At 38.7% G+C, this 25,002-nt stretch overlaps 1 protein-coding gene across 2 annotated transcripts in view; it reads left to right on the top strand.

The window, feature by feature from the left end:
- The first annotated feature begins 3,787 nt into the window (after nt 1-3,787).
- Nucleotides 3,788-25,002, top strand: part of CFH (complement factor H) — a 39,347-nt gene continuing 18,132 nt past the window's right edge. For both annotated transcript variants that reach the window (XM_052667066.1, XM_052667065.1), the window contains exons 1-8: nt 3,788-3,963; nt 8,373-8,555; nt 10,497-10,602; nt 11,918-11,994; nt 13,088-13,282; nt 14,553-14,723; nt 16,014-16,193; nt 17,301-17,492. In XM_052667066.1, coding sequence (XP_052523026.1) covers nt 3,903-3,963; nt 8,373-8,555; nt 10,497-10,602; nt 11,918-11,994; nt 13,088-13,282; nt 14,553-14,723; nt 16,014-16,193; nt 17,301-17,492 — 1,165 coding nt within the window. In that variant the 5' untranslated portion in view covers nt 3,788-3,902. The remainder of the gene's footprint in view (nt 3,964-8,372; nt 8,556-10,496; nt 10,603-11,917; nt 11,995-13,087; nt 13,283-14,552; nt 14,724-16,013; nt 16,194-17,300; nt 17,493-25,002) is intronic.

The following is a 25,002-nucleotide window of genomic DNA, read 5'->3' as shown; positions in this document are numbered from 1 at the left end:
TTGCTAGTACATGGAGTACATGGTAATATCATGCCTATCTGGCCATAACCAAGAGAATATTTAGGCACAGTTACGGAAGTTCTCCTAGCAATAGTTGTTCTTCTAGAGGTAAGATCCAGCTGCCTTTGATTGACTAATTACTTGAATGTTTCTGCCTTTGTTATCAACAGGAGGTAAGTGTACTTTAGAGATTAATTCTCTTTACTGTAGAGGTCCTGCTGATACTTCTTTGTTAGTGTGTTTGCTTATTCAATTCAACCTTCTTAAAGGCCAGAGATGACTGTAAGTCAGATACGATAAAAGAAGTTGCTTTTAAATCAATAGATATACTATAGAGGAGTGAGGAAAAGAAGAAGGATTCAGTTCCTAATTTTTATTTCCACTTGGTTAGGATAAGATTAATCAGTAACCCACAGAGTTCATGAGCATGAGACTGGAAAGAATTGAGTCTCATTCTCCAATTTGTGATTAGTTGATTCTTTTGTCTACATTATTCCTCTATGAAAAATACTTCAGAGCCTCACTTTTAAGGTGTTTCTTCAAATTTTTAGCTTAAATGTTTTTGTAGTAAGTTTATACTTGTCTTTTATGTGTTGATTTTATCTTTCAGTTTAAATATTTTAACATTCACAGTGTTCATAGAGAGCAAGTGATGAATTTATGGTAAATTTTCAATTTAGTTCCAGGTTCAGTTCAGCTTTAGGTCAAAGTATCCCTGTCTGACTGTGGTTCATACCCATAATACTTTAGCTAGTAACCCAAAAGCAGTTTGATAAACTTGATCTTCTTTAAATTTTTGACATCAGAAGATACAGCATCAAAGCTGCAGAAATGATAGAACCTATGCCTCCCTCATAGATTTTTACATGTAATTGGTTTGAACCACAGTCTCTAGGATGGAAGTGAGTGTCTCCCAGCACTCTGTCTCAACATATTTCCAGCTCTCTGAGCTTTCTACAGAGGTGAAGGAATTAGGAAACAGCAGTGACGCCACTACATTTGAAAAGCAGTTATTACTGCAGCTGTGACTGGAAACCATCTTAAGTTCTTAGAATAGAATCACTGAATAGTTTATTTTGGAAGAGACTGTTAATTTTCAACACTCCCACAGTGTGTAGGGACATCCATTCCTAAGTTGGCTCACTCGACTTTGAAGCCCCTCCAGCTTGACTTTAAACACTTTCAATTCATCCACAATATCCAGTTTCGGGACATTCACAATTTCTTAGGGCAACCCATACCAGTGTCTCATCATAAAAATGTCTTCCTTGTAACCAATCTAAATATAGTCTCTCACTTTAAAACCATTGCCCTTGCTCTGTCACTATGAGCCTGGAAGTTAGTCCTTCTCCACTTTTCTTATAAGCCCCCTTTATGTACTGAGAGGCCACAGTAAATTCTCCCCAGAGCTTTCTTCCTCAACCTTCTAGCCACATTTGTTTTCATGTAGCCTGTTTGGCTTTCTGGGCCGCAAGTGCACATTGCTGGTTTGCATCTAGTTTTTCATCAACCAGTATTCCAGTCCCTCTCTGCAGTGCTGCTTTCAATCAACTCATCACCCAGTCTGTAGTGATGTCATTTCTTCTCACCATAAGCAAACTTGCTTTTGTACTTAACAATTTCCTGGTACTGAAACGCATAAATGCATGCAGTAAGGTTGGTGCAGAGAAGAAAAATGGAAGTGTTCTGGTGCAGTTAAGAGCATTGCTGTCTGCAGAAGGACCTTTTTCTGTATCACAGAACAACAGGAATTTAAGATTTGTTCAGTACTGTCCTGTGACAAGCTATTTCATAAATCTTAACTTAGGTGCATAAACATTTATCTTGACTGATCAAATGTGTACTAATAGGTCCAAAATTGATTCAGTGTGCTCATCACAGAGACATGGAGCAGGGCAAGAGTTCATCTTCCACTTATGAGTCATTTGACAAGAGAAAGAGGGAGGGAAAGGAAAGAGATGTTTTAATACCTGGTAGATTTCTTGTAGGTGAGACAGCTGGAAGCTATTTTTCATGAAGACTACTGCTTTGAATCAGTAACTGCAAACATGGTCTAGGTAAAAACAAATCTATTCTTCCCATATTTTGAGAAGAAAAAAAAAAAAATCACTGATTTGGATTTCAGGTTTGATTTGAGATCTGTCTTCTAAACATACTCAATTTTAACCTACATCAGTAGGCTAACCAAGCCAGTGATCTTAAGGGTCTCTTATGTGGTCTTTTGGGAGCATACAGAAGACGAATCAGTGTATTTTGCATGTGAGTCAGATGCCACCAATACAGAATATGAGGTCAGCTGTTTTGTATCCAGCTCTCAAGAACACTTCACCCTCTTACACTTTTTCCCAAATTCTCAAGTGTCAAATAATTGCCCACATTTCCAATGCAGTGCACTTTTAAAGCCAAGGCATTTTAAGGAAGATATTAGTAAGACTGTTGCTAATATAAATTCACAAAGATTTCCTCTGCTAGTTCAGTTTGCCGCATAGTTCCTCTTTTTCTGCAGTTTGTATTATTCTTTTTGATGCTTCCTTATTCTTATTACAATTATTATATTCATTCGTATCTCCTACATCATAAAATTTTGCATGTGATACTGAAACAAATGCTTCAATGTCACCAAGGATTACGTGGTTGAGTATGTTTCCTTTTCTCTGGGTGGTTGGCTGTCTTAAGCATGAACCAAAGGGTTAGTAAATCAGTTTGTATTTTTCAAAGGATCGCAGAATTGTAGGGGCTGGAAGAGACCTCCAGAGATTGAGTCCAGGCTCCCTCATGCAGGCTGTGCACACGCAAGTGTCCGGGCAGGTCCTGAATATCTCTAGAGAAATAGAATCCATAACCTCCCCTGGCAGCCTGCTCCAGTGCTCCGTCACCCTTACTGTGAAGAAATTCCTTTCCATATTGGTGCAGAACTTTCTGTATTCCAGTTTATGACTGTTTCCCTTTGTCCTGTCCCCACAGACTGCAGAAAAGAGATTGGCCATGTCATCTTTGTGGCCCTCCACTGGACTCTCTCCAGGAGATCCTTGTTTTCCTTGTGCTGGATATTGTAACCGGATACAATACTCCAGGTGAGGCCTGACCAGACCAGGGCAGAGTAGAGAGGGAGGATCAATTCCTTCAACCTCCTGGCCACATTCCTTTTAATGCACCCTAGGATCCCTTGGCCTTCTTAGCTACCAGGGCACACTGCTGGCTCATCACCAACCTGTCATCCGCCAGGACCTTCGCCACAAAGATCCTTTCCAGCAGGTCATGTCACAACCTGTACTGATACTCGTGGTTATTCCTTCCCAGCTGCAAGACTTTGTTAAACCTCATCTGGTTTATTGTTGTTCAGTTCACCAGTCTCTCCAGGTCTTGCTGAGTGTCAACCATTCCTCCCAGCTGTGTATCATTGGCATACTTAATCAGGGCGGACATTATATTCAAGATATTGAACAAGACCAGACCCAGCATCTGCGTTTAGTGTGAATGAGATTTTTTTGACAAAGCATATAAAAGACAGGCAATAAAAATATGTATATAGTTGTACAACTTCTGAGTAGTAAAAGAAAGTTTATCTGAGCATGGAAGGCATTAATTTTTTTTATTTTTATTTTTTTTAAGTTATGATGCAAGAATAAGCAGACTGCAGGGAGGAACAATGTCAACCCAAATTGTTAGACATTTATTTATTTATTTAGTAAAGTTTGGAAAGGGGAAAAAAAAGCAGCAAGTGTGTGTTGCAAGAGGATTAGGGGAAGTGACGGCTGAAATCACTCAGTATAAATGGGGCAAGGTCAGTCCCTGGAGGCAGTCAGTGAGTAAATTAGGAGTGCACATAACACAAAGTAATTAAAAAAAAAAATTGGCTACAGTACTAAATGCACTTACTTCTGAGTTCCTGAATCACTAGTATGCCTTTCCTGGGCTATGCAGTTCTCCTGCTATGTTGGATGTATTGTACTGCAGAGAGAGGTAAGCTTTAATCTGAGAAAAAAAAGAAAAAAGAAAAAAGAAAGACAACAAAGTGTATGGAAAGATAGTTATTAAACCAATTTGTAAATAAACCGCTTGAATTGAAGCCTATTTTACTGAACTTCTGACAACAATAATTGAGGTTTCATCTGGTAGTATTTAGTACCTCCAGTATTTAGTATTTTGTCATGGGTATTATTTCATCTGTTTGTCGGATAACTACTGCTATTACTAAACTGTTGCATATCTTTTTAAATGGTGATTACCCCTATAAACTACAGTTGGATGAATTATTTGTTTGCTCAGTTTGTTAATTATTCTAAGATGTAAAACTTGTAAAAAATTGGTAGGTTAAAATAGATTATATTCAATAAATACGTATTTCTGTCTGTATGAAACAGTCTGTGTGATAATCTGAGAAAAAGAAGCTGTTACTAGATTGACTGAAAAGCTTATAAAATATCCATTAAATGACAGGTTTGGTCTGTGGTATTTTTCATCCACTGAAAAGATAAATGCATGCAGATACACTCTGGGACTTGTTTAAAGAGGTAGCTTCTATTCTGGGTATCTTTCCAGAAGGCTGCAGTAATATTTTCTGCTTCACTGTTGAATTTATTTTCCTTGACATTGTATTTATATTGCTTAATATGATTTTTAATAATTTGTTTTGCTTTATCTGTTTGTTTTCTTTTACAAAGACTGGGGAAAAGGCACCATGTGCTTTTGAGCTAGTATATCTTAGTTCAGTTCAGGTTGTTGTTAACTTTGGGTGAAGATTATGAAGACTTTATTAATCAAAACAATATGATGCATTTTACTTTGAAAATGAAAAAAAAAAAAAACCAAAAAAAAACAACCCAGGACGTTACTGAAATTTAGCATATTTTTAATATGGACTTAAAGTGTATAAATACTGCTCTAAAGCAACTACAAAAGCCTATTTCATTTGCAAATTAGTCTAGAAAGATTCTGGAACTTGTAAAGGGAGTTTGCTTGAATTTGCACTTCCTTTTCGCGGTGCTTTCTTTAGCTCAAGAAGTTTGCAAAGGAATGGCAGCAGTTTAGCAACATTTGATTTGTTTTGGGGCACCTCTTACCATGTGTCCTGCAGCTTTCTTATTTCAATCTTCATACTGGAAGACTTTGTGAGTCATTTGAGAGCTGGATTATTGCTTGAGTACTTCTACCTGAATTTGCAGTTTGTGCTGGGCGTTCTGGAAGTTGCTACCAGCATAATAATGGTGGGAAAGTAATTTGAGCTATTTCTAATCATGATCAAGTCACATGTGTTTAATAAATGATTAATTACAGCTGTTCTGGTTTCCCACTGAAGTGTTTGAAGGAATGCATTTAAGCTGTACGTGCTAATGTAAAAGTAAATAAATCCCAATTTTGTTGAGTACACAGATCAAAGTGCATGATGTAATTGATATAATTTTGAAGTACATCTTGCCAGCTCAAACTACTAAGAAACCACATTTAAAAAGAATATTAACTAATTGTAGTCAGAAATACATGTGCATACTACAGCACTTGGCAGTAACACTTGCTGTCACATAGACTGATATCAGTGCAGTATAGTGAAGAACAATCAGAGAGTTGAAATGAAATCCAGGGAGAAACATAATGTAGTGGTTAAGAGACTGTCAGGAGATCATTTTTGTTTTGTTTGTTTTTTAACATAAACAAGGAGGTGTAGAATCCCCACTCTGCACAACAGACAATGAAAATATAAATCAGAAATAAGAGGAGAATACAGCAGAGAAGCTCTCTTCTGCTGAAAACCACTGCCTAGCCTATGGATGTGCAAGATGTGCACTGTTGCAGAATTCTGTCCTTGCAGAAGTCAGTTCAGTCTGGACATCCAACATTGCCCCATATTATCTTCAATTTCAGCCTGACTGACTTGCTGTCATATGAAAAATTTTTTGCAGTTCGGAGAAATGATAACATCTTCAAATTCAATGATGTCATTATGTCACAGCATTCTATGTCATGATAAACTGTATGGATTTTGTTTGTGTGTGTGGTTGTTTTTTAAGCAAGTACTCAAATGTACAATGGAGGACATTACGGTACATTCAAAATGTCGATTCCTGGAACAAATTCTTACATACCATTTATTGTAGGTACGAAATGAAAAATAGGCTAATAGGTCAAATGATGAGGTATAAAACCTGAAAAAAATAAGTTTTTTTTTTTTTTTTTAAACAAATGAGGTTGAAAGCAACAAATTTAGATGTCTGAATAAGAGACAGCTAAGACACCCGTGTGCAATTTCTCTCTGAACTTTTTATAAATGGGATCTAAAATTGGTGTGTTGGTTTGAATGTGAGATGATTGAGATGTTGATTTGTTGTCTGAATAGTCTTGCAGTTGCTAACAAGCAGGTGTATGCATAGAAGACAAGAAAAGTTAGTTACATTTATAACTATTAAGCTGTTCTTGAAATCATAGAATTTGGACTGTGCTTTCTCTACACACAAACTGAAAGCATTGGTATTAACAAGCTTAACAAGCTCTAAAGAGCTGCTTCTATGCAGAACCAGAAAAAATCCCTTGTTCCACCTCTGCAGACAGTCTTTCTTGGGCAAAATGACCACTTTTTACACATTTGCAAGATGAAGCCACCTAGAGGAATACTCTTCATTTAACTTACTCCTAGATTTTTGGAGGAAAAAAAAAAGGTATTAGAATGTGAATGTATCTTGCAAATGAGAGAAGTCCCTGCCACATTTTTTGTTGGTAGAGTACCCTCTAGTGGACAGAGCTATCTTCTCAGGACGGTTGGTTGGAAAGAACATCATTGTTTTTAGAGTAACTGAAATAGTTGGGAAGATGATGAACCTGTGGGAGGTCTGACACTTCCTTTATCACCTCAGCGGTGTCCTCAAAGCTTGCCAACCTCTCCCACCTACTTATGCCAGTCAAAAGAAAGTTATTAGATCTCACAGTGAGCATTCTTTTTCTTTATACTTTCGAAATGCCACAGCTACATAATTACACTTTTTAAAATTTTTACACTTTGATGTAGAAGAATTAGGATTTTTTCTGCTCACTTTGTATTAGAAATCGCGCTACTTAATCTCTGACTGTGATGGCCCTTCTATCCCCTTAAGTTCCTAAATATTTTTCCTGTACTCTCACTTTCAGGCAGCCCTTGGACCATCAGCACTGCTGCTTTCTCAGACCAGGAGTCCTATAACTAAACTGGTTTAAGTTTTGGTTCCAGCTCTATATTTAGCAATGAATCTCATTCCATCAAGAAACTACTATTTCTAGCAGACATTTCCCATTTCTTTTCTAAGTTTTAATTTCTCAGAGATCACTTTTCATCAGTTCTCACTTTTGATGTTCAGATGTAAAATAGACAGCATTATAACTAATCAGCTACACTGTCCAGAGTCTGTTACTGTAGGTAAAACTTCGGTCTTTAAAGTGCATTTCAGTCATCTAGGCAGAGAGATTGAAACTAGGTCAATGAAATTAAGTTAATGATTACAAATACACACACAAAAAATATTTTTTAACATTCTTGACATGAGGTTATGTTTCTTAACAACTTCCCTTTTTTTTTTTTTTTTATTATTTTCCCCCTTCAGTCTCACTTTTCTTATTCTTAAATTGTTGAAAAAACTCTTAATAAAATTAATTCAGGTCCATTTTTAAAAATTCATATGGGCTGTACATTTCACAGACACCAAAGAAAGCTTCATAAGGAGCTTTTGGGGAAGACTGCATAATATTGAGTTAATGAAAAACATCAGATATCACCTACTCCACAACCCAAACTGAATCAAAATACTTTAAAGCTTACGAAGATTAAAGTGAATATTCAGAATTAATTACACCGTGTAACAAGTAGCATGTCATAAGAACCTTATAGAATGCTTTAGGAGATCATAACTTTAGCCAAACAGAAAATTTAGGGGATCTAAAACGGAAGTCTGACAGATCTTGACCAAGTGGAGCATGAGCTTACCGTCAGTAAAGGTGGTGGTGGTGGCTGCAGAATAAAATAGCTGGAAAAGAGTACTGACAGCAGAAGGACTGGCATGGAGGAGCTTCTGCAGATGCAGGGGTAGCAGATGTTTTTGGTTTGAACTGAGGCGCTAATCTCTGGTTGCAGTCTTTGTAACTGAAATTTATTTTGAATGATGGCTGCCCAGTGTGTGTTTGCATTTTCCATTGGCTTGACTGTTTTTCCATCCTGTCCTACAAAATGACTGTTCGTACCCCACAAAATGTGGATTCTTAACAGTTTCCCGTTTCATAACGAAATAGAAAAGATATGTGCATTTGATCACAAATATACCCAGGATTTCTTGCTAGATTTTCTATTGTAAAACTATTTTGGAGATGTAGCATGTGTCTCAATCACCAATATTTTTATTTATAATTTCTAGCTTGCGAACAACCTCCTCCAAGGAGAGTTAAAGAAATACCTACTGAAGCATGGGACAACCCTCCCTATCCACATGATACTCTAGTAACATACAGATGTCGGCCTGGATATATGAAAATAGGACGAATTGTGGTCAAGTGTGCTGATGGAGAGTGGAAGCAACAAGGCAACACGGAATGCAGGAGTAAGTACTGAGAGATCACTTCTGGAATTTTACAAGTCTAATGTTGATGAAACTTCAAGTCTAAGCAAAATAAAGCACTAACCTGTCTTCTGAATGCAAGTCAAAGAAATTATTTTTTTCTCTTTAGTTTATTCAACTTGTTTTAAAGGATACAGCTTCTTGGAAGTTGATTGGACTTTTTGGCATTAAAAAGTTATAGAATTTATTTTCCCATGCCATTTCTTTTAAACTATAAAGGAAAACTCAGGTGAGAATAAAAGCTGCTGCTTATTATTTCTGTTGTACCATGTTAAGAGTTTAGAAGTGTCTGACACTTTCATACTGATTTCACTGAGGAAGTGGAACTTAATTATTGTTAGTCAGAAGATACTTTCTATAATGAATGAGTACTAAACACAAATAAATATTAGGCATTTGAGCTTTTTTCTCCAGTGTATTTCATAGAAATTTTGTCTATCTCAATACAACTACTTGGCTTAATCATACAAAATTAAGTTTCAGAGATCAGTAGATATTTTAAGTAGAAAATAATTAATAGACTTGTTGGTAGTTTCTTTTATATTTCAAATTGGGGTGGGGTTTTTTTTGTTACTTTCTTACTTCTAAATACATTTGCATAAATACTTGGTGCACAGAAATCTTTCCAATTATACTAAAATTAGTGTAGTTTTTTTAGTTACATACTTTAGTGAATACTGCCACCCTGTGAACTGATGCAGAAACTGGTAAGGTACATGTGGAGGAAAAAAGAGGATGATTTGGTACAGATAATGTGCTCATATTCACTTTTCATGACAGATCACACTAGGTAGCAAAATTTACAATGGAGAGATCTATTTTCTTTGAATCACACTGAAAGAAATTTAGGGCCTATTCAAACATCTCTTATTTGGATTAAAAAGCAAACAAGCAAACAAAACAAATAAAAAAACAGGGATGCTGATGTGTAGCAAGAAATGAAAATGCCTTGTTTGATAGAGACTAGGAAGGATTTCTTCTGACGATGCCTAGTAAAATTTAGCCGTGCAATCTATTTTGCAGTCCTTATTATAATATCTAAGGGAGATAAATGAGAATTATAGGATCATAGAATAGTCTGACATGGAAGGACCCACAAAAATCAGAATCCAACTTCTGGCTCCATGCGGAACCACACAAAATCTAAATGCTGTGTCTGAGAGAGGTGCCCAGAGCTCCTTGAACTCTGACAGTTTGGTGCCACGTTCATTGCCCTGGCCAGCATTTGCTCTTGTTAAACTTCAAAGGGTTGAGGACTGCTCAACTCTTCAGTTGACAAAGATGTCTCTTCAAGGCCTCTCTTTCCTCAAAGGGGTCAACAGCTCCTCCCAGTTAAGTGTTATTTGTAAACTTACACATATGCCTTCAAGTTCTGTATTCAGGTCACTATGACAGAGACCGTGTGCTCATTTTTGCAATTCTGTTTTGGAATCCAATTGAGGCCAGACCATAAAGCAGTCCTAGGGGAAACTTGAGCCACATTACTCCTGTGGCTTCAGATAATCACTCTTTTTTCAGCACAATTCCCGTCAGACTGAGGATATTTAAATGCCAGTCATGGATGGCTTCTGTAGTGGAAGGTTTGGAATGGTCTGTGTCAGAAGTTATATGAAAAACTGATGTTACATTCTGTCTTTAAAATGTGTCATAAAGCTTAAAATGGGATTAGTCTTTTTTAAAGGAGCAAAGGCTCCTAATTTGCTATTTAGATTAAAAGAAAGAAAGAAAAAAAACTCATTCTACTATGTTCTTATTGAAAACAATGACTAAAAGAAAAGAAGGTTAATCAAGGTAATGCTGAACATTTTGCATTGAATAGTTCAAAACACGCTCTATTAATTAAAAGAAAAGTGCTACCTTTCACACTTTCATTTCTCTGTGTTTGGTTAAGTACTTGCTTTTTAACTATTTCTTTCTCACCAGGTAAGCCCTGTGGACATCCTGGAGATACTGAGTTTGGTTCCTTTCAGCTTACTGCTGGAAACGAGTTTGTCTTTGGTGCCAGAGTTGAATACAGATGTAATGATGGGTAATATTATTTAACTCAATATTAGGAGTTAAGGTTTAATATTAATAGAAGTACTGGTTATAAATTTGTTGTCTGTAAAGCAGCTGCCAAATTGCTCATAGTTAAGAATAAGAAATTGTTGTTTAACTGAAAATACTGTAATTACAATACTAAACGTAACTTTTTCCTATGTCTGGTCAGAAGTTTAGTGGTATTGGAACAACTGTACCTCACACAAACAGAGCTGTCATCCCAAGTCTCAGATAAGGTTGTAGCTCACTTGAAATTATGGCTGCCTGAGTAGAAAGCAAAACGAATTTTCTGCCTCAAAGCTGGCTAACGACTTGACAAAGTAGCCAGTTCAGATGGAAATGCAGATCCACTCACTGCCATTAGTACTCTCGGTAGGCAGTCGTTATGCAGTTATGTTGGATAAGTCATTAGGCTGTACAATGGAATCATCCATTCTAAACTACAACACATCAAACCTCCTTAAATCATTTCTGTGAGTTATGAAAGGAGAGAGTTACTGAAGGAAGATGTTTCTGGTAGATTGAGTAACATCTCTTTACTTACTACTTGGAAGAAATTCTCTTATCTCTCTCTGTTCATCTTCTCCAATGAAAGCTGCAGCAAGGCAGATGTGTAGTGTTGTGTTTAGGTAAGTATGCTGATAATTGGATTATTTCTTCATGAAATGCAAATCAGCTATAACCGTAGTACAGTGTTTTAGCCATGTTTTTGAAGACTTTGTGTTGCTGGAAGATGTACATATATAAGTTAGGAAATCAATATTCTCCTTAATCTCTTAAGTGCAGACAGTTCTTCATAGTCATTCTAGACTAGCTGTAATCTTCTGAATACATTCCAGACTAGGCAGAAGCTGTGTCATTGTGTCTACGGTGCCCTCAAGCCTAAGATGATACTAATTCAGTGAAGCATGGGATGCATATGGCTTGGGTTATGTCTGATTTTGATGCTGTCCCATGGCTTTTAGTCTTAGTGGAACACAGGCAACAAGAAATTTAATCTCCTTGCTAATGACTGTGTAAATCACCCTTAGGTTACTTATTATGTAGAGTTTGATGCCTCTGTAATGAAGTTAATGTTTTACCTATTAGAAAGCTACTTTATGAGTGTTATTTTTTTGTATTTTTACCATATGCAAGAAAAAGAAACAAAAATAGGGAAGATGGGCAGGAAAACTGTGTTTTTTTGTTTTTTTTTTAATCATGTTTTGGTTAGTCTATGCTAGAACATCTGAAACCTACTTCCCTTGTTTCCAAAGCAGCAGTATTGCTAAGACTGTAATTTTTTGTTCACTTTATTTTGTAAGATACCGAATGCTTAGCCAGAAAAATTACCGTGAGTGTCTTGCAGAGGGATGGAGCAATGACATCCCCCACTGTGAAGGTAAAGAGAAATTGACATTTCATTCCTTATGAAACTGACTTTTTATCTGTCTGATACTATCTAGAATTTGTCTGTGATCTCACTACTCTCTGTGGCACTTCTATTGTCTATTGTGATTACTATGATTGCTTATGTTGTAAATAACTACTCAAGAATATTCACTGATCAAACTTCTAATATTAATTTGCACAGATGTACGTATGTCTAAACTCAAATTATGCAGCAGTGAAACTCATACAATATCCACTCAGCTTTTTTAATCCAATAATTATTCAAACTTTTACCAAAAATCTCTCACAAAATTGAGTCTTGTCACTCCCAGACGGCTTAAAGCTCTACCTCATGTACAGACTCTGTATGCAGAGTAAGTATCTGCAAAACATAGTTATAAAAGTCAGCTGGGATAAGACATTTTACATGTATATTTATACGTGTATTTGTAGCTTATTTTCTCCTCTGTCCTAATGAATATTGTGTCCACTAAGATTTTGTTAGAAGTTTGACATTAGTAAGAAATAAAGGGAATAAAAGACCTAGTCCTCAGACCTGAATAGACTGGATGGCTTAGATAGTACTAGTTACTGAATTTGGAAACCTTTTCACCAGTTTCAAACCTGTACGATTATGGAAGTAATCATCCTTTCTCCCCAGAGATAACTTTTAACTTTTTAAAAGTAATTTTTAATATTAGATATGTGAGTTTTGATGTTTCCTAACAGCTGGTCTCAGGTATTCCACATTCAATTTACTGGAATTTGAGTGTCCTTAAATTTAGGCATACACCTAGCTCTCTGCTTAATTCAGAGCAATGGCTTCATTATTTTTCGTTACATGTCGCCAAAGTACTGCAATTCCTAAGTCCTCATAAACTTCTTCCTTTGTGACTGACAAGTTTTTATTCAGTTGAAAGCGAGCAAATAGTATTAGAATGCATAATAAGTCTGAACACTTGTAAAAAATGTTTAAGGTAATCTCAGTGATCTATCTATATTTTAACTTGCTGTGTGTATCAATTTATTTTAGTGATAGGCCTCAAAGTGATTGTTTTTCCCTTTGGTTTATTTGTTTTGTTTTGTTTTGTTTTGTTTTCCAGTTGCAAAGTGTTTACCCGTAAAAGCACCAGAAAATGGAAGAATAGTTGTGAGTGGTGCATTTGAGCTAAACCGAGAGTATTCCTTTGGCCAGGTCATAGAGTTTCAATGTAATGAACATTACAAGCTTGTTGGATCTAAAGCAATACATTGCTCTTCTAACGGAAAATGGGACAGTGATGTACCTCAGTGCCAAGGTAAAATACTATTATCCATAAGAAACTTTATTCTCGTGGACTTCTAGGAACTGTTACAAAGCTTTAAATTTATTCCACAGCAATTAAGCATAGGTTGCCTCTAAACAGTCTCCATTGTATATTTGCAGAAATAGGATAAGAAAGTAAAATCTGAGAGCATTGTATGTATCAGTACAGTCATAGCGGACCACACCTGTTTGTTCCACGTTTTCACTGCAAACTGTGTTTTTCCAGGCTGCACTCAATTTCTTTGAAACTAACTTCAATATAAAATATTTTATATATATATATATATATATATGTATATATATGATGTATAATATAATAATCTATAAAAGATTTAGTCACTTCAGTGTTTATTTAAGCAAATTAATTATCTTCTTGGCCTATCACTGGACCAACTCCAGAATGTCTATGACTTTCTTCTACTGGGGAGGTTAGACCTGGACAGAATACTCTACATGCAGTTTCACCAGTGCTGAGTAGAGTGCAAGGATAAAGTGAACTAAATCACACGTGCTAACACTATTTGTAGAATACAGTGATTTTTATTAAACAAAGACAATTCCGCTGAGATTTATTTCATTCTAATTATAAAATAAATCCAGCAAAAAATCTAAGACAACCCTCTGGTGTCTTGCTCTATGACCTAGGAAACAAAATCTTATATTTTATCTGGCTTTATGAATGCAGATTTTAGAAAGTGCAAAATCTTGGTGATATTCTGAGTTTGGCAAGAAACTGAGAATGTTGAGTTTTTCTATAGCTAGTTAGGTATCCTAGTGTCAGTTCACCATGTATTTTAATGCTGTTTTTTTTTTTCTGGTAATGCTATAATTTTATTGAGTATCTGCTGAATATGGGAGAGCTTTAGATTTGCTGGAAATTACAAGGAAATGAAATTATGAGAAAAATGAAAAAAATCTTAAATTTCAGCTAGCCTAGTTGCTTTGTTTAGAAAATCCCTTATCTTGTAGACAATTCTAAAAGCAATTAAAAAATTAATCATAGTCCTGAAAGCTGTCTTATGAATCAGTTTGTTACTCCTGCTGTGCTACAGCATACTTGGCACCCACAACCATGTCACTGAAGAGTTCTCAGTTAAGTTCCACACAGCTTCTGAGTGCAAGTGTTTTTATTGATATAATTTCAATAAATTCAAAAGGGAAAAAAAATCCCACTAATTTTTATTCCAGTAGAGATTTATTCTCAGCAAATAAAACCGTATAAAATTATATGAATTTATGGATTTTGTTTTTTTCAACTTCAGATATTATTTGTAGCGTGCCACCAATTCCAAATGGAACTGTATATTCCCCGCAGAAGACTTACAGGGAGTCTGAGCAACTGCATTATGTCTGTAACAAAGGATACACGTATGGTGAACGAGCAGATGTACAGTGTACGGAATCTGGATGGTATCCAACCCCCTACTGCACCGGTCAGCCATTTCCTTAAGTTGTTTTGGGAGTAATTTCTGAGATTAGTACTGCCAAATGTTAGTTTGTTCATAAAAATAATAATTTCATTGGCATCTGACTAATACACCATGAAGATCTGGCAGGACTAAGGGTTAAAACAGCCAAAGATCCTGATATTCATTTTTCATTAAGGGACATGGCAAAAATAGTTAATTCAGCCTTTCATTACTCAAACTTAGGTGCATGGGACTAGGAAAGTAGAATTTCTTGTGTATACCGCATAAATAGATTGATGCTGAAATACTGGAGCATTAGCAGTTGCAGAAAGGTACTGTGTTCTTTTTTATTCTGGAAATCTGGACTAGTGGACAAAACATAGCACATAAAATCTTGAGTTAGAAAGAATTCCTAACTTGAACAAATAGAAAGGATAATACTGAATCTCACTGCCTCCTACAAAATGCAGTGGAAATATTTTAGCAAAGGAATGGAAAAAATCAGACACTAAAAACAATTTTTAAGCAAGCAGGGTGGGGAAAAAGTGTTCATATTGGGAAAATTTAAGCTAAAGGAAGAATCTGAAATTTTTAACAGCATGGGAAAATTTGAAATCAGCTTCTCAGAGTAATGATAATGATTATTGAAGTCCTCCTTTCTTCACATGAAGACATTTTCAGTGAAATCTGTTTATGGGGTTTAACGTTAACATGTTAACTAGTGAAAGTTCAGTTTAGTATCATTTCGCTACAGCACTTAAAGAATTCAATTAGAACTCTAAATTCCACAGATAGGAACTTGTAACCATGTCCTAGCTAAATTAATTTGATGTAAAAATGGGGAAAATCTTTAGTGCTTAACTCATGTTCAAGGATTTGACAAAGGATGCTTTAAACTGAAAAAATACATTGGCACTAGGGCAGTGTTATAGGATATTATGTACTGCCCACCTTCCTGGGATCTCTTCCAGGACTTCTTTAGAAGTAAAAAGTAGTCAGCCCTAATGCTCATTTGGTCCTTGAAATTTCTGTTTCAAGATTTGTAATTATACTAATTAATATTCATTTCCTATAGTTACGAACTGACATAGTGGACTATATTCAAACATAAGATCTCTCAAAGGTCATTCTGCGGTAGTCTGTTCTTACAGAGCTGTGCGTTTCTAAGAGTAGGAGAGAAGTGTAACCTTATCTTTGCCCTAAGAAATCTGTATTTGACTGTTAATGTATGCAGTTTTAGTCAATGTACTATGTAAATAAGAACTACATAAAGGCATTCTTTCAATTGGCGCCTATTTTTCTCTTTCCATGTAGAAGTTGTATGCTTTCCTCCAACATTTCGCAATGGAAACTTTAGACCTCAAAAAGACAGGTACATAGAAGGAGCTACAATCACAATAGACTGTGATTTTGGATATCATTTTAGCACATTGACTGCCAAAAGCGTAGCAAAATGCACCAGCAGTGGCTGGGTACCTGCTCCAGGTTGTGTTGGTAAGTAGCTCTCATGAACAAAGACACAACACACAGAATTGTTATTTTGGAAATGTCTCAGTGAAAAAAGAACTCAAGAGAAAAATCTTAAGAAACATAGGAAATAAAAATGCCTCTTTGTTGTGTTTCTTAGTGTTATGAAGCTTAATGTGATGATGTGGAAGGAGCACTTAAAAAATATTGGTATAATCTAAATTCACACTGTGTTTATGAGCATGAGTATTATTTGTCACTGTATCTGTGAAACTCTGTTAATTTGCAATAGTGGGTTCCCAGACAGGAAGATTTGTGGTACACCTGCAGATTAGTGGGCCAGCCAAGTTACCAAGATGCAATGAGTGTTAAAGTATCTAAACCAAAGTACAGATTGCAAGGTATGTTTAACGTGGTTACCGTAGTTTTAGTTATTTACTTGCAGTTGTGTGTTAGTATGTAAAGAACTTCATTACAATCTGTCAGACAGCAAAACAAAATATTCTCAATTGATTATGAGGTTGAGCTTTTTTTTTTTTTTTTTTTTTTTTTTTTTGCTTCACTTTCTCATAACTACAATTATATTTTTGCCCAATATGTGCAGTATAAAAGCAAAACTCAGCAATTAATTTCATAATTTGTTAATCTTTGATCTTTTGTCATTAAAAATAATATATTTTTTAAAAGTGTAGAAAACACAAAGAGAATCTCTGGTGAAGTCAGTCATATATATGAACATTTGGATAAGATCTATTCAAGAAAAGTACACTGGTCTTATAGAGATTAATCATTTCTCTATTTGCGTGTTCTGAAACTGAGTTATTTTTCTCAGACCACCTCATTCAGTGTTGAGTGGTCTGTTCACAGGATGACCCCTCTTCCTCCAGCATTTGTGCTTTAGGCCAGGGCATTTCAGGAGGAAACTCTGCCTAGCTATCGACACTGAGAAAGAATTCAGAAGCACTGTGCAGTTGTTCCTGTACTCCATGGAATCTACCAGTGTATGTAGTCCCTGTTCTGTTAGTTACAGGAAGCATTCCATGGAATCATATCTGGACTAATATTTAGAACTTTGTATGCCACGTTTTTTGACATGCATATGTTGATATTGTTGCAATTAAATTCTTTTTAAAGAGAAACCATGTGACTACCCAGCTGTAGATAATATCATATTGAGTACAAGTTGGCGACAGAATTACTTTCCAATGAGGATTGGGCAGACTATTTACTACCGCTGTCGTGAAGGCTACTTCACCCCAACTGAACAATACTGGGTTCAGATTGTCTGTTCTCAAGGGGGCTGGAAGCCAGAGCCACAATGCCTCAGTAAGTACATTTATAAAATATGCTTAATTCTATTTTGGTTATTAATGGTCTGTGCAGGAGAAATTGTACTGTACAGCTTAACAGCTTATTAAATTGTAACTTCTTTAGCTGATCCTTGGAACTGCACTCAGACTGTTTTCCCATCTTCTTGGCTTAAAAAATCACCGGATAAAGTGACACTACAAAGTGAATAAGTTTGTGTCATGGTTCTATGTTTTTGGTTTTTTTTTTTGTTTTGTTTTTTTTTTTTTTTTTTTTTTTTTTTTTTTTATGGTTTCAGTATTCCACATCAAAACATCATGTAGTGTACGGGGCATTAAAGTGTCACTGCCCCAATTCCAAGTGCCTATCCCTGTACATTACAGCAGTCACGGGATCTGGCCCTTCCGGGTGGGGGGGCGCTCTCTTGCTGCCTTGCAGGGGTGCTGGAGGTGCTTTCCTGGCCGTTCCAAGCTGTTCAGGTTTGAATCGGTCCCGGGAACTCTCTCTCTCATCTTGTCTGATTTATTAATCTCAATTTCAATTAAATTGTATATATTGTGTTATCTTGTATTCCAATATTATAGTAAAATAAGTTTTCCTTCATAGATTGTTGCCGCTGCTCTTTTCCTCCCTTCCTTCCTTCCCATTTTTGTGGGACTGGGGTGGGGGGGGAGGGCAGAGGCCTGCCGCCCCTGTCACGGACATAGATTGATCTGATCAACTCCGTGACAGATTTTGGCGCCCAACGTGGGGCACGAGCTGCTTTTTAGCTGTTAGAACGAATTTCTTTTTCTCTCTGCTCTTAGAGAGCTTCGTTAGGGAGCGTTATCAGTAGTTCAGGTTTCTGTGCTGGAAAACCTGACCTTGAAAGATTAGGCGTACTGCCAGTGTTCTGGGATATTTTGTAAACCTTGAGCACTACTTAGTCTGGGTAGTGCCTTTTTTTTCCTTTTTTTTCCCTGCTCTTATTAGCTTCAATTCATTAACCCCTTTTTAGCAGGCACCTCTGATGAACCCACTTGTTATCGTGGGGGTGCTGTGTAAAGGATTTAAAGCAATGGTGTTACTCACAACCTACTGGCCAATAATCCATCTTGCACTTACGTGTGTTGGAATTGCAACCGTATATAGGTACCTAATGGCACTGATGGAGACACCTATGTTTCACCTACTTGCAATGTGGTATGATTTGAATTTTGACATTTACATCCCGGAAGGAATGGCTAATTTCACAAACAACTACATCCCAAATGGAATGGCTAATTTCACAAACAGTTACGTCCCAAATGGAATAGCTAATTTTACAAACAACACGATGTTCAGACCAGTCTCCGGGTTTTCTTTTCGGTTTGTTAAACGTTTTTCAAATCTTGAATTAATACTCATATTGGTGTGCGTGTCATCAATTCTCCTGAATGCATTTGTGATACGCATTTGTAATAAGGAGTCTTCTCCAAAACTAGAGAATGATGATTGGCAGGGAATATGGAGAGGTTTAGGAAAGGTCTTAGAAGCATGGGGACCTGCAGTGTCATGGGATTTTACCCTTGAACACCTGTGGGATCCTGAGAAACTAAGCCAGTATTTGAGTCAGGGACTATGCAGCTTACATAAATCTAAGGAGGTACAACTTATTTGGGGTTTGGCTTGTGCTTACCGTGCCCTATATAATACCATTCTGGAGAGAGAGAGTTTCCGAGCTGAGGTTCAAGCTAAAGGGGAAAATCCGCAAGTCAAATCTAATCAATCACAGGAGACACCAGTAACAATACCAGTTGCTCCTGTGGAGGGCAAGAAATGGAAACAAGTGTCTTCGCGTCTTGAACGAAAAAGAGAAGAAGAGGAGGAGGAGGTGGAGGAAGATCCAGGCGAGGGGCCCTCCTCAGCACCACCACCATCGCGAAAGGCAAAAGGGAAAACTAAGAGACGTGCAGAAGAGAGTGATGAAGAGGAAGTCTCTATTACTACTCGCCGGCCTCTAAAGATGACTGAAATCCAAGGTTCAAGAAAGGAGTTTACACGGCGCCCGAATGAAACTCTTGTTTCCTGGTTGGTTCGCTGTTGGGACAGTGGGGCCCATAGCTTATCTCTGGATGGTAATGAAGCTCGCCAACTAGGTGCCATTGCCAGAGATCCAGCTATTGATAGAGGAATTAGTCGATGTTCGGATGAGGCTGCCTCCCTCTGGGAACGAGTGTTAACAGCCGTGAAGGAAAAGTATCCCTTCAAAAATGGCTTGAAGATTGCAATGAAAAAATGGGATACAGTTGAAAAGGGGATCCAGTATTTGAGGGAGATAGGCGTGGTGGAAATGTTGTATGACCCTGACTTTGTTCCTAATGACCCACACCAAAACCGCGACCCTGAAAAAGTGAGGACAACGCCTGAGATATGGCAGAAAATCGTGACAACAGCGCCAGACAAATATGCCTCTACACTGATGTCAGCGTGTGACAGATTCAACGAACAACAGAGAACGCCTTTAGTTTATGAATTAATTGTTACGCTCCAAAACTACGAACAATTGCTGTCCCCAATTCATGCTGCCGTTGCTGCGATATCAAAAATGATGACGGAGCAAATGTCTCAACTGATTAACCGCGACAAACCTGTAGCAGTATCAGAAACGCTTGATGAAGATCAGGATAATCAAATGAGTCTAATGAAGGAGATGAAGGAGGTGAAGGAGACGGTGAAATTTTTGCGAGCCCACCTAACTAAAGACGAAGAACCTTCCTTCTCACGTGCACCATCAAAGATCTCAGCTGTTAGAAGCAAACGCTCTCCGGCTCAAGTAAGGGGTAGTACACCGCGAATTGCCTTATGGTATTACCTACGTGACCATGGAGAAGACATGGGGAAGTGGCACGGTCAGCCTACTCCTGTACTACGAGCCCGGGTGAAAGAATTACAAAGCAGATCAACCACCAGTGCAGTTGCTCCAGTTACCACAGGTAATGAATAGGGGGGCCCTGCTCTCAGTCAGGAGGGGGAAAGGGATAATAGAGTATATTGGACTGTGTGGATTCGATGGCCTGGCACATCAGAACCACTGAAATATAAGGCACTGGTGGACACAGGTGCACAGTGCACTCTGATGCCCTCTGGTCACCAAGGGACAGAATTAATCCATATTTCTGGAGTGACCGGGGGCTCTCAAGAATTGACTGTGTTGGAGGCTGAGATAAGCCTCACTGGTAAGGACTGGCAAAAACATCCTATTGTGACGGGCCCAGGGGCTCCATGTATACTAGGTATTGATTATCTCAGAAGGGGGCATTTCAAGGACCCTAAGGGGTATCGATGGGCCTTTGGAATAGCTGCTGTGGACACAGACAACATTAAGCAGCTGTCTGTTTTGCCTGGCCTGTCAGAAGATCCATCTGTTGTGGGGCTGCTGCGAGTAAAAGAGCAACAGGTACCGATTGCTACAAAAACGGTGCACAGGCGGCAGTACCGCACCAACAGGGATTCTTTGCTCCCCATTCATAAGTTAATTCATCAACTAGAGAGCCAGGGAGTGATCAGCAAAACTCACTTGCCTTTTAACAGCCCCATATGGCCAGTGCGTAAAGCCAATGGAGAATGGAGGCTGACGGTGGACTACTGTGGCCTGAATGAAGTCACACCCCCACTGAGTGCTGCTGTGCTGGACATGTTAGAACTCCAATATGAACTGGAGTCAAAAGCAGCCAAATGATATGCCACCATTGACATTGCTAATGCCTTCTTTTCCATTCCTTTGGCCAAAGAATGTAAGCCACAGTTTGCTTTCACCTGGAGGGGCATTCAGTATACCTGGAACCGTTTGCCCCAGGGGTGGAAACACAGCCCGACCATTTGCCATGGGCTGATCCAAACTGTATTGGAACAGGGCAGTGCTCCTGAGCACCTGCAGTACATTGATGATATCATTGTGTGGGGCGATACAGCAGAAGAAGTCTTTACAAAAGGAGAGCGAACGATCCAAATTCTTCTGAGTGCTGGTTTTGCTATTAAGCGAAGCAAAGTGAAAGGACCTGCCCAGGAGATTCAGTTCCTAGGTATAAAGTGGCAAGATGGCCGTCGTCACATCCCAACAGATGTGATCAACAAAATCACTGCCATGTCTCCACCCACTAGCAAAAGAGAGACACAATCTTTTCTGGGTGCAGTGGGCTTTTGGAGAATGCATGTTCCAAACTACAGCCTCATTGTAAGCCCCCTTTATCATGTGACACGAATGAGAAATGAGTTTACATGGGGCCCTGAGCAGCAGCAGGCTTTTGAACAGATTAAACAGGAGATAGCCCGTGCCGTGGCCCTAGGGCCAGTACGGACGGGACAGGGTATAAAGAACATCCTCTATACCGCTGCCGGAGAGAACGGTCCCACTTGGAGTTTGTGGCAAAGAGCCTCGGGAGAGACCCGAGGTCGACCCCTGGGATTCTGGAGTTGGGCGTACAGAGGGTCTGAAGAGCACTACACTCCAACTGAGAAGGAGATTTTAGCTGCATATGAGGGGGTTCGGGCTGCTTCCGAAGTAGTTGGTACTGAAACACAGCTTCTTCTGGCACCTCGACTGCCAGTGCTGAACTGGATGTTTAAAGGAAAGGTTCCCTCCACCCATCATGCTACTGATGCCACTTGGAGTAAGTGGATTGCACTGATTACACAACGAGCACGGATGGGGAACCTCAGCCGTCCAGGAATCCTAGAGGTCATCATGGACTGGCCTGAAGGTAAAAAGTTTGGAACACCACCAGGAGAAGAAGTATCACGTGCTAAAGAAGCCCCACCATACAATGAACTACCAGAGAATGAAAAGAAATATGCCCTGTTCACAGATGGATCGTGTCGTATTGTGGGAAAGCATCGCAGATGGAAATCTGCTGTGTGGAGCCCCACACGACAAGTTGCAGAGGCCACTGAAGGGAAAGGAGAATCAAGCCAATTTGCAGAGGTAAAGGCTGTCCAACTGGCCTTAGATATTGCTGAACGGGAGAGGTGGCCAATGCTCTATCTCTACACTGACTCATGGATGGTGGCAAATGCCTTATGGGGGTGGTTACAGCAGTGGGAGCAAAATAACTGGCAAAGAAGGGGTAAACCTATTTGGGCTGCTGAACTGTGGAAAGACATTGCTGCCCGAACAAAGACTATAGTTGTAAAGGTGCGCCATGTAGATGCTCATGTGCCCAAGAGTCGGGCTACCGAAGAACAGCAAAATAACCATCAGGTAGACCGAGCTGCCAGAATTGAGGTGGCTCAAATAGACCTGGACTGGCAGAACAAGGGTGAATTATTTCTGGCTCGGTGGGCCCATGAGACCTCAGGTCATCAAGGGAGAGATGCAACATACAAATGGGCTGGAGACCGAGGGGTGGACTTAACTATGGATGCCATTGCACAGGTTATTCATAACTGTGAAACATGTGCCATCATCAAATAAGCCAAGAGGATGAAACCTCTGTGGGAGGAAGGGCGATGGCAAAAGTACAAATATGGGGAGGCATGGCAGGTTGATTATATCACCTTGCCACGATCTCGCAATGGTAAGCATTATGTGCTTACTATGGTGGAGGCAACCACTGGGTGGCTTGAAACATATGCAGTACCCCATGCTACCGCCCGAAACACCATACTGGGTCTCGAGAAACAAGTCCTGTGGCGACATGGCACCCCAGAAAGGATTGAGTCAGATAATGGGACTCATTTCAAAAATTCTCTTGTAAATACTTGGGCCAAAGATCATGGCATCGAGTGGATTTACCATATTCCCTACCATGCACCAGCCTCTGGTAAAATTGAACGATACAATGGATTGTTAAAAACGATGCTAAAAGCACTGGGTGGCGGAACATTTAAGCACTGGGAGAAGCATTTGGCAGAAGCCACCTGGTTAGTCAATACCAGAGGATCTATCAATCGTGATGGTCCTAACCAATCCAGTTCCCTACATACCGTAGAGGGAGATAAAGTCCCTGTTGTACATGTAAAGAACATGTTAGGAAAGGCAGTTTGGGTTCTTCCAGCTTCTGGAAAGGGCAAACCTCTCCGTGGTACAGTTTTTGCCCAGGGACCAGGATCCACTTGGTGGGTAATGCAGAAGAATGGGGATGTTCAATGTGTACCACAAGGAAACTTGATGCCGGGGGAGTGCAGTTACTAATTCTATGTATATGTATATAGTCATGTGTGCATTTTAATCATTTTTTTTGTTTGTTTGTTTGTATATATGTATATATATATATATATATTCTAACCATGATGTAACGATGTAGAATAAGGGGTGGAATGTCATGGTTCTATGTTTTTGGGTTTTTTTTTTTTGTTTTTTTTGTTTTTTTTTTTTTTTTTTTTATGGTTTCAGTATTCCACATCAAAACATCATGTAGTGTACGGGGCATTAAAGTGTCACTGCCCCAATTCCAAGTGCCTATCCCTGTACATTACAGCAGTCACGGGATCTGGCCCTTCCGGGTGGGGGGGCGCTCTCTTGCTGCCTTGCAGGGGTGCTGGAGGTGCTTTCCTAGCCGTTCCAAGCTGTTCAGGTTTGAATCGGTCCCGGGAACTCTCTCTCTCATCTTGTCTGATTTATTAATCTCAATTTCAATTAAATTGTATATATTGTGTTATCTTGTATTCCAATATTATAGTAAAATAAGTTTTCCTTCATAGATTGTTGCCGCTGCTCTTTTCCTCCCTTCCTTCCTTCCCATTTTTGTGGGACTGGGGTGGGGGGGGAGGGCAGAGGCCTGCCACCCCTGTCACGGACATAGATTGATCTGATCAACTCCGTGACAGTTTGAAATTAAACATTTGGATTTGGGTCATTCTTTACACCTGCAGCTATCCCTGAGATTTAGAAAAATTAAGGAGAGTAAGAATTAGGATATGCTTTTCCTCTCTAGAGTCCAGGTCACACGCATGCATCTGCTTTCTTTTGTACACACGGTGACAGATACAGATACATTCTTTTCCATGTAAATGTATTATTCCTTCAGTGGCTTGAGTGCAGTGTCTAGAGGTTATTATCTGGAATCCACTGCCTTGTCCTTTGGGATAATCTTTGGAGAAAGGTGGAACACTTTTGAAATAAGCTGAGAGTAAGAATGTCTGCAAATAAGAGATCAAGATGCACTGAATTATCATTCAACTATGGGAAACAAATTTAAACCAGTGAGCTGAGGACTTACCCATAACCCATAACTCTCACAACGCAGATCTTCAGTCTCAGTGCAGTTCCTACCTACCAGTAGAACCTGAAGGATCAACTAAAAGTTGAATTTTCTTCTCTTGTCCTCGGTGGACAGGAAATCAATGCAGGGAATGAGCAGAGTTGTGCCCAGTGGAAACAACCAGTTACTCCAGTAACACTGCCACAACATTCCTTCCATCTGTCTAAGCTCTTGGGATACAGGATGCTGTAGGGACAGCATGCTTAGCTGTTGATAAATTCTCTAGAGCCGGTTTGAGAGGCTGATGCACTTGCACAGGGATAGTAAAATTGCCTGGGATCAAATGCCTAATATGTCTCAGCACAGAC

This window comes from Tympanuchus pallidicinctus, unplaced genomic scaffold, assembly GCF_026119805.1.
Source record: "Tympanuchus pallidicinctus isolate F22 unplaced genomic scaffold, pur_lepc_1.0 scaffold7, whole genome shotgun sequence".
Lineage (NCBI taxonomy): Eukaryota > Metazoa > Chordata > Aves > Galliformes > Phasianidae > Tympanuchus > Tympanuchus pallidicinctus.
Note: the sequence above shows the minus strand (reverse complement) of the source record. Positions and strands in the feature narration are given on the sequence as shown.